This window comes from Neophocaena asiaeorientalis, unplaced genomic scaffold (genome assembly GCF_003031525.2).
Source record: "Neophocaena asiaeorientalis asiaeorientalis breed wild unplaced genomic scaffold, Neophocaena_asiaeorientalis_V1.1 scaffold1004, whole genome shotgun sequence".
NCBI lineage: Eukaryota > Metazoa > Chordata > Mammalia > Artiodactyla > Phocoenidae > Neophocaena > Neophocaena asiaeorientalis.
The window spans coordinates 235,991-244,736 of NW_020174276.1; the positions used below are offsets into that span (position 1 = coordinate 235,991).

At 64.2% G+C, this 8,746-nt stretch overlaps 1 protein-coding gene across 1 annotated transcript in view; it reads left to right on the forward strand.

Annotated features, from left to right (window-relative positions):
• The first annotated feature begins 5,429 nt into the window (after window positions 1-5,429).
• The window catches only part of ATP2B3 (ATPase plasma membrane Ca2+ transporting 3), a 31,234-nt gene continuing 27,917 nt past the window's right edge, over window positions 5,430-8,746 (forward strand). The window contains exon 1 of the mRNA XM_024755843.1: window positions 5,430-5,731. Coding sequence (XP_024611611.1) covers window positions 5,524-5,731 — 208 coding nt within the window. The 5' untranslated portion in view covers window positions 5,430-5,523. The remainder of the gene's footprint in view (window positions 5,732-8,746) is intronic.

An 8,746-nucleotide genomic window follows, 5' to 3' on the forward strand; every position in this document is an offset into this window, starting at 1 on the left:
CGCCCAGAGGCGGAGAGAGGAGGGGACTGTTATTTCAAGGAATCCCCACGGCGAGTGCCTCTGCTGCTGGCTCTGCAGGGAGGGCACGGGGCAGGCGGGCGGGCATCAGGCGGCATCCTGTACCCTGGGACACTGCCTCAGATGGGACTCAGATGGGACTTGGGACTCGACTTCAGGGGCTTCTGCTCCCTTCTCGTCTCGGAGCGTGGTGTCCTGGGCCGGGTGTACTCACAACGGGGGAGTGTTCTCATCACCAGAGACTTCTGGCTGGTGCCACCAGCCGGGATCCATCCACCCCAGGGAGGTGGCGGTGCCAGCGGCAAATGCCCGGTCACCAGTGTGGGGACAGATTCCACTCGGCCCCCAGCAACTGCAGACTGGGGTCAGACAGCAGCTGCCGTGGGACTGTGTCTCCACAACTGTGAACGGCGGTAAATTCTAACGCGTTGCGACCTGTGACTTGGGGGGGCCGGCAGGTGGGATTCGTCCTCCATCCCTTGCCTCCGCTGTGAAGGCGCTGGGTAGAGCGCAGGACCGGCTGCTGGGGAAGCAGAAGGGCTTCCGCTCCGGGCAGCCCAGGGGCTGAGCTGCCAGGGGTGGCCTGACTCTCTCCTCAGCGACCTGGAAGGCGAGGCCAGGAGGTCTGAGAAGGAGAGAAGGCGTCTCCTTGCCCTCACAGGGTGTCTATGAGGATGCAATGAGGGAAGCATCTGGATTAGCATGCCAAGAAAGGGGAGCCTGGGAGCACAAGTGCCCCCATCTCATCCAGGAAGCTCCCAGCTGTCCAGGGCCTGAAGGGAGGGCCAAGGAGACGAAGTGGGGGACCCGGGCAAATTAAGTCAGAGGTGCTGGGAGAGCCCCCAAAGCCCGGTCCGCGGTGGCCAGGGAGGGCTGGTGCAGGGGGGAGAGGACTCCTGGGTTTCTGGTTGGGTGGACATGAGTCACGGGGCCCAGGGGCAACAGGTGTCCAAATGTCCAGGCCTGCAGCTGAGCTATCTCCTACCGTGCCTGTCGCCCCCCTGGGTAGCAGCCTGTTGAAAGTCACGGAGCCATGGGGAGGCGGGCCAGGGGGCCCACAGCGGGTCTGCTCCCACCACCCACCAGTGCAGGCCAGTTTGGGCCAGGATGGAGCAAAAGCCAGAAGGTCCGAGTCCCCCTCTATGGAGGTTTTCAACTCAATTAAGCCAATTAAGGTTTGAGAGATGAAAGAGTACAGAAATGGTATGTTCCCTGCCCTTTTGGTGCCTACAAACCGTTCTAGGCAGCCAGCCCAGGCCGGAAAGTCACTTCTGTTCTTGGCCATTTCGGTGATGGCTGCTGTCCTTATTCAGACGGAGGGAGGCCGTTGCCCAGGCTTGCGGAGAACCCAGGGAAACAAGAGTATATGCTCCTTGGTCTCTCCAGCGGCCACCAGTCACTCAAGACAGACCTTGATTTTACTGATGCCCCCTGTACCCGGTGGCCTGTGGAGTTAACGAAGAGGAAGTTTAGCAGGACCACCGTCTCCCGCTTAAGGGGCCCCGAGCTGGGGGTCATGGCATTCCCAAGGCTCCTGGCTCCTCCTGGGCCGCCCAGGCCCCGCTCACTCACTCCTCCAGGACCCTGTCCCCACCCAGGGCTGACCATGCGGTAGACTTCTTGCCGAATCAATAACCACGTGTCTCTCAGAGCTGATGACCCAACCGCGGGAAAGACCCGCTCACGGGTCGTTGTCATGCCAAGCGGAGCGAAGTAGAGCCAGTCGCGGGATCCTAGACTCGGCAGCAATCGCTTTTGGCGGGGACCCTCTGGAGAACGGTCCGCTTGGATGGCCGCTCAGATTCGTCAGAGGCCATTGGGGGAGAGGGGACAGAAAGGTGTGGCGGTCAGGCCGTGTGCTGTGGCAGGGCCAGCAGTGCTGTGGGCATGTGTGGACAGACCGGTGTGGGGCATGGCTGAACAGCCAGCGCACGACAAGAGCTGGGGGGTGGGGGGGTCCTTTGAAGGAATGTGGCCTTTTGCTTGACGGGGGAGGGGAGGACTGAAACAAGGGCTCGGCTTTCCGGAGGCCAGTGCGGCTTGGAGGCAGAGAGGGCAATGCGGTGGCCAGAGCAGGGTGGTGACCAGCCACCCGACTGGAGGGAGGCCTGTGGGGTGCTGGTCGGCACGTGGGGCCTGGCGGGGGCCGAGGGAGAGAGAGCGGGCTGCGGCGCAGGCAGGGTGCCGGGGGTACGGAGGCGTGGAGCGACGGCAAGGCCAGCCACGGGGCTGCGGCGAGGGCAGAAGGCCAGGCCTCGACTCCCTGCCCGGTCCCCTTACCGTGAGTCACCTTGGGCCCAGTTGGCCGCAGTGGCGACAGCACACCAGTTAGGAGCAGCCCAAGGCCCTGGCGTGGCTGTGTCTGGGCCGCGGCTGCTGCTTAATGGAGGGCAGGGCCACACCTGGGGACAGGAGCAGGGAGCGGGGGGGCGGGGGGGGATGAAGCCGCCCTTGGGTGAGCCCTGGTTGTCGGGGTGGAGGCCCAAGAGCCCACCCAACCATGGGCGGTTGACTGGGTCACCCCCTGGAACCCACCAGTGTCATGTGGGCGGGGCTGGGTGCCTTTCAACTGGTCTCCACAGAGAGGGTGTAGAGGCCAAAAGGATAAAAGGAACAAATTGTCCATCTGGCTTCCCTTTTAGAGAGAAGTTCTGGAGAGGCCCTGGTAGCTCGTTGGGTCGACTTTGCAAGGTCTTGGAATGCAGGGGCATCAGAGCCCCGGGTGAGCGCTGGCCACTCCCCTCAGCCAGGGCTGGGAACTCTGCTCAGGGACAAGTGACTCACATATTTGCTGGGTGCCCCCCATCCGACCGGAACTCACAGCGCCCATTGGTCAAAGGCAAAGCGGAGCGTCCGCGGATGAACCCGGCCCCGCCCTCCCCTCCAGCAACCAACAGGCTAGGGGGCTGGGGAGACAGAGCCCGACCCCGCCAGTTTCACCCAGGGTGCTACCTTCCGGGAATGGAGAGACAGGGGCACGGAGCTCAGGGCAGAGAAAGGAGGGGAAGGAAACCGCTGCGGGGGAATGACGGCCCGCGGCGTCTGCAGAGGGCCGCGGAGCTCGGGTGGCCCAAAAGCTGCTATCACGGCCTCCAGCGCCTCCTGAAACCCTGCAGTCAGAAGCGGGACACCCAGGCATCCCTGTGGCCTTGCCACTTCACCTGGCCAAGCCTCAGTTTCCCGAGCTGACAGATGGTAGAGGATTCCTGCTGTGCCCACCTGGCTGGGCAGGTGCGTTCACAGAGCACCCCAGAAGGAGCCTGCCGTGCCCCGACCTCCCGGAAGCCTGGCTTCCTTCAAGTCCCCTGAGCTCCGGTCGTGCCCCCGGGGTCCCTGCCCCCACCCCTCCTGCAGCCCCCCTCCGTCGTCTCCCGGCTTCTGCCCCTACAGTCCATCATCACCCAGCAGCCCTCTGCTCGGTGGTGGCCTCTGCCGCTCGTGGCCCCATGGGATCCGCCTCCTTCCTGGTATCAGAACACTCTTCCCTCCCTGGCCCCCCGGCCCCCAACCGAAACTGCGCCCCCATTGCTCTGAAGCTCTTATCTCCATCTCTCCCACCAGCGGGGACTGCTAGGCACCCATATCCCGGCCAGAGAGTGCAGGGACCCATTCAGTCCTGCCCACCTCTCTGTCCCCAGCAGAGGTGGCCAGCACGGGCACACAGTAGATGCTCAGTAAAGATTGGTCAGATGGTGAACAGCAGGGACAGGAGGTGGGGAGATGCGTGGGAGCGGAGAGGACGGTGCATTCGTGTGTCCGCCATCTTGTCCCCACATCTTCTGGCAATGAAGGCTGCTCCGTGCAGAAAGTATCTAGAGAGTTAACACTTAGGTGCCCAAACTTTTAAAACCTGGCTCACTTTGGATGGCCATTAGCTGAGGTGCCTCTCTGTCTCCCAGACCTCTCTGGCGGGACTGCCTTAAGTACGTGAGATTTTTCTTGACAGCGTGAGGCCAGTGTCCAGAGGAACTGAGGCCTCCACCATGTTCCGAGACCCCCTGAGGCCTGTGGGCATGGGGGAGTGGACCTTGTTTCCCAGGGACCTTGGTCTCATCCCCTGAGGACTGTGGCACGTCCATGCTCCTGGCGTCCGCTGGCCTCACAGAGAGGTAAGGGCTCTCCTGAGAGCAGAGGCCACGAGGCTCTGGGTTACTGTGTTTCCATGGGCGGTTCTAGATCAGAAACCTGGATTGGTGGCCGAGTTCTGCTTCCAAGAGGATCCTTCTGAGCCAGGAGCTTCCCCAAAGGTGAGGGATCGGGCCCAATGGAGCCTCACCGCCAGGAGGCTTCTTTGCTGGTGTGAAGGCCAAGGCCACGTGCGCTGAGACTGATTCAGTCCGGGGAGCTTAGTGCACGGCCTTGGGGGATGCTACCACTCATACTCAGGCCACAAGCTGGGAATGAGAGGTGGGGAAAGGCCAGCAGGAGGAGCTAGGGGCCCGAGGAGGGGCGGCCCAGCAGGACCCCCGTGGCCCGCGCCACCAGACCCTGTGAAGGCGGCAGGCAGGGCAGCCAGGTGCCGAGGTTCCTCAGGCAGGTGGGTTGGTGGCGGCGGGGTGTGGGGACAGTGCGAGGGACGACAACTTCCTGACGCTCTGCTGTTATCCTGGAGGGCAGAGGGGCGTGGAGGGGAGTGGGTGGCACTGGGCTGGGGGCCAGGGTGACAGAGAAGTCACCAGTGACCTGCGGCTGCTTTCCACTTTCTCCTCCCCCCTCCCCTTCCGCTCTCTGCCTCCCTCCCTCCTTCCCCTTCCCTCTCTCCCTCTCCTCTCCTTTTACCCTCCCCACCGCACCCCCCTTCCTCCCTTGCCCCCCGACCCCAGGTCCCCTCAAGGCAGCAGAAACACCCTGCACGCTAAGCCTTGACCTAGCGCCCAGCTGGCTCTGTCCATGGCTTGGCCTGCTCCCCGGAACCCTGCACAGAGCCAGGCCTGAAACCTTGAGCCGCAGAGGCCGCGCCAGAAGACCACTGCCCCCAGGGATTTATAGCATGCCGGCTGCACCGGGCAAGTCTTAATCAGGCAAGCGTGGGAGCGTGCTGGAGCAGACGAGGAAAGCTCGAGGTTGGGCACAGGCACAGATAACCTAACCGCGCCAGGGCAAGACCAGCCACTATTCAACCCTGACACGTCACCCCTGCTTCGGTGTGGGTTCCCAGATGCACTAGGGGGCAGTGAGAGCCTCGCATCCCAGGTTGGCTACTGCTGGCGGCGGCAGGTCCCCACCAGGAGCCTCTGACGCCGCCTGCTTCCCCACGCAGCGAGGGTGAGCTGGCAGGTGGGCCTGGGAGGGCAGTTCTGCATTCAGTGAGTCGGAGTGCAGATTTGCAGAGAACATTCCAGGAGAGTGGACCTTGGTTTTGTCTCAACCGAGCCCCGGGCTTCTTCTCACCTCCTTCTCCCCAGGTGTCTGTGTGCGGCCACTTCCCTCTGCCGCCGCCTCGCCGCACCTCACCCAGGCGCTGGGACCTTGGAGGACACCCTCCCCTCCCGCGCCACAGGCAGGATGGGGGACGTGGCCAACAGTTCCATCGAGTTCCACCCCAAACCCCAGCAGCAGCGGGAGGCCCCCCACGCAGGGGGCTTTGGGTGCACACTGGCTGAGCTGCGCTCCCTCATGGAGCTCCGAGGGGCCGAGGCGCTGCAGAAAGTCCAGGAAACCTACGGGGATGTGGGCGGGCTCTGCAGGAGGCTGAAGACCTCACCCACGGAGGGTAAGTCTGCCAGCAGAGCCCTGGCACGGGCGGCGTGTGCGCCGGGGATGCACGGCCCTGCACCGCCCCTCACTCCTCCCTGCAGACGTTCTCTAGCCCCGGGGGCAGGCCCCATCAAGGGCTGGGTGGGCTTGCAGCAGCTTCCCAGAGGCACTCCTGACCACGACCATGACCACGATCGTGCCTGTGCGCTCCCATTTCCCCCCGAGTGGGACGTGCTCTGTGTGGGGCAACCCGACCCCCTGCACCTGTGCGTCCATAATCAGCAGTTCCCGCTTGCGTCTCTTCTTTGGATTAACTGGAAATGGAACGACAGAGAAGAGGAAGGGAGAAGCCGGCACCGAATCGCACGTGCTGGCGGGATGGGCCCCAAACTGAAACCCCAGCAGCTCTTCCAAGAGACGAGCGGGGCAGCCCCTGACCGAGTGCCCCCGGTTCCCCATATGCTCGGCCCTCCGTGCAGTTAAGGGGGGCAGGAAGGGGAGGAAAGGCGTAGGGTTCGGTCCTCTAGGGAGGGGCTTGGGGTGGGGGCCAGGTATACTGCTGCGTGGAGGTGGCGCCAGCGCAGGCCATCCTGAAGAGGTCCAAATCTGAGACGGTATATCTCTGAGATCTGCTGCAGGGAGCCTCTAGGGAGCCTGGGGTGTGTCCTCTAGAAGGTTCTAGGGGTGGAGGCCTGATTGCCGCCTTGGTCCCCCCCTCCGCCCTGTGGCCCTTTTCCCCTGCTCCAGAGCAGACGTCTGCCCTGCCCTGCACCAGCCTTCCCCAGTCCTGCCCGCTGGGTCTGCTGGGAGGCCGGCACCCCGGGAGCCAGGCTTGGCCCCAGTTTCCAGAGGCCGGAGCATTTCTGGCCCAGCTGCCGCTTCCCCGGCAGGGCTGCTGGTGCCAGGGCTGCTGCCGGCCAATGCCGGCCGATTGCATCAGCTCCTGTCTCGGCTATCACACCTCTGTCCACCCAGGGCCCTGGCCGCCACCCTTGTCTCCTGCTCTCTGGCTCCGTCTGTGTGCAGGTGACACCTGGGCTGGAACGGGGAGTGGAGATGCCTCCTGCCCCCGCCCCTGCAGAGGAGGTGGGCCTGAGGCTGGGTGAGGGGGCGCCCGCACGGCCAGCTCAGGAGCTCTGAGGGGCCGCCTGGGTCTCTCCTGCTTTGTGCTCTAAAGGGACCCGGCCTGGTGTGGGTGTGTGATCGGGGCAGATGGCTTGGTTCAGGGCCGGAGGAGCTCTCTCCTGCTCTCCTCCTCGCCCATCCCCTCCCCCCAGCCCCCGGACTTGGGGCCGGGGTGGGGCGGGGGAGGCCGGGGTGGAGGGCCATTTAGCCGCAAGGGCTCTGGCCTCTCCCAGATGAAAGGAAGCAGATGGGCTTCAGCTGGTAGCTCTTTCCTCTGCCTGTCAGGCCTTGTTAAATATGTAAAATGTCAAGGCCCCTGGGAACGCGCCCGATTCTGCCACAGAGGCTCTGGCGCTCGCCCGGTGCCTGCGGAGGGGCGGGCGTAAAGAAGGGCGGGTGCCCAGGTGGGTGGCCCCAACAGAGGGACCCCAGCCTGGCTTGGTCTGCATCCCGAAGAACGAGCGGTTCGAGGACCACCCTCCCATCTCCGACCCTGGGAGCCCTCAAGGCCCCAGAGTTCTCACCTGGACGTTCCCGCTCCTGCTTCAGACAGTGACCTGAGCTGGGGGAGGGACGACTTAGCTGAGCCCAGGCCTCCCCCCGCACACCCCCTGGCAAGGCGGGCAGACTCTGGGGTGCCAGCAGACTGGTGCTTTGGGGAGGGTGAGGAGACCAGGGCGGTGCGCGCTCTACTGGAGGAGGGCGCTTGCTGTTCTCCGGGCAGCAAATACATCAGTGGGCTCCGCATTGTCAGCTATCCAGGAGGATTCCAGAAGCCAGGGAAGCCAGCTGGGTCTTAGGCCGAGCTGGGGAGACCTGGGCCCCGGCCCTTCCCCCGTTTGGCCTCCACTGGCACTCGTGGAAAGGAGAGGGCAGATTAGCCGAGAGCTGCTCCATGTGGTCCTAATCCAATTCTGATGGCATCTGGCCTCTGCTCTGGGCAGGGTGCCCACCTGAGTCCATGCCAACTGCCGGCCACTGCCCCTGCACCCAGGACCTGGGCCACCTCAGGGGCCCTGCTGGACCAGTGCGTGCTCAGAGCCAGAGGGGCTGCAGCTGCCTTCGGTCACCCCAGCAAGCACTTCGGCAACAGCAGCTCTCCGGTCCCCTGAACCCACAGGAAGGCCAAGGCCTCTGGCTGGTCTAGAGCAAGGCGTAGAGAAGCACTGCCGCCGCACCAAGGGCAAACCAAGGCCAAGGGACAGGCTGAGGGAAGGAGGGAGGGAGGGAGCTCCTGGGGAAGGGGCCCTGAGGGCCCAGCTTCCTGCGGGGACCAGCTGGGCATAGGGGGCAGGGCAGGCAAGATGCAGATTCCCCAGGCGTGACGAGGACCCATGGGCTCTCTAGAGGGTGCGGGGGCCCCTATCGTTCTCGGGGCCTCCAGATCAGTGCCCTTTCCCAGGGCGGGGGTAGTGGAGACCCTGAGTGTCTGGGAGATTCAGGGTTCGAGGACATTCCCAGTAATAACCCCGCTTTTCACATCTCCTGTAGGTGAAGGGAGTGGGACATGGGCCCTGAGCTGGGTCCCCAGCCCTTAGGAGCTGAGGTCCTGAGCTTCTCCCAGACGCCCAACTGGGAGGCCACAGCCTCCAGAAACTTGAGCCGTGGCCGGGCCCAGGCACAGTGAGGCAGGGGAAGGGCAGAGACAGCTGTGGCTCCTGCTGGGTGGGGCGGACAGTGTGCGGTCATGGCCTAGCTCGGGAGACGTGCCAAGGCGGTGTGTCTGGGGGCTTTTGCTCTTGTCAGTCCTTCCACCCCGAGGGGCCCCCTCCCCCTCCCCCTCCCCAGAAGCCACCTTTCCCTGTCCAGCACACACCCACCCTCCTTCCTTCCAACCCCTTTGCACCACACCCAGCACTTCCTTGTTCTCAACTCATCTGGGACCCGGTCTTGTGTGGCTTTCCAA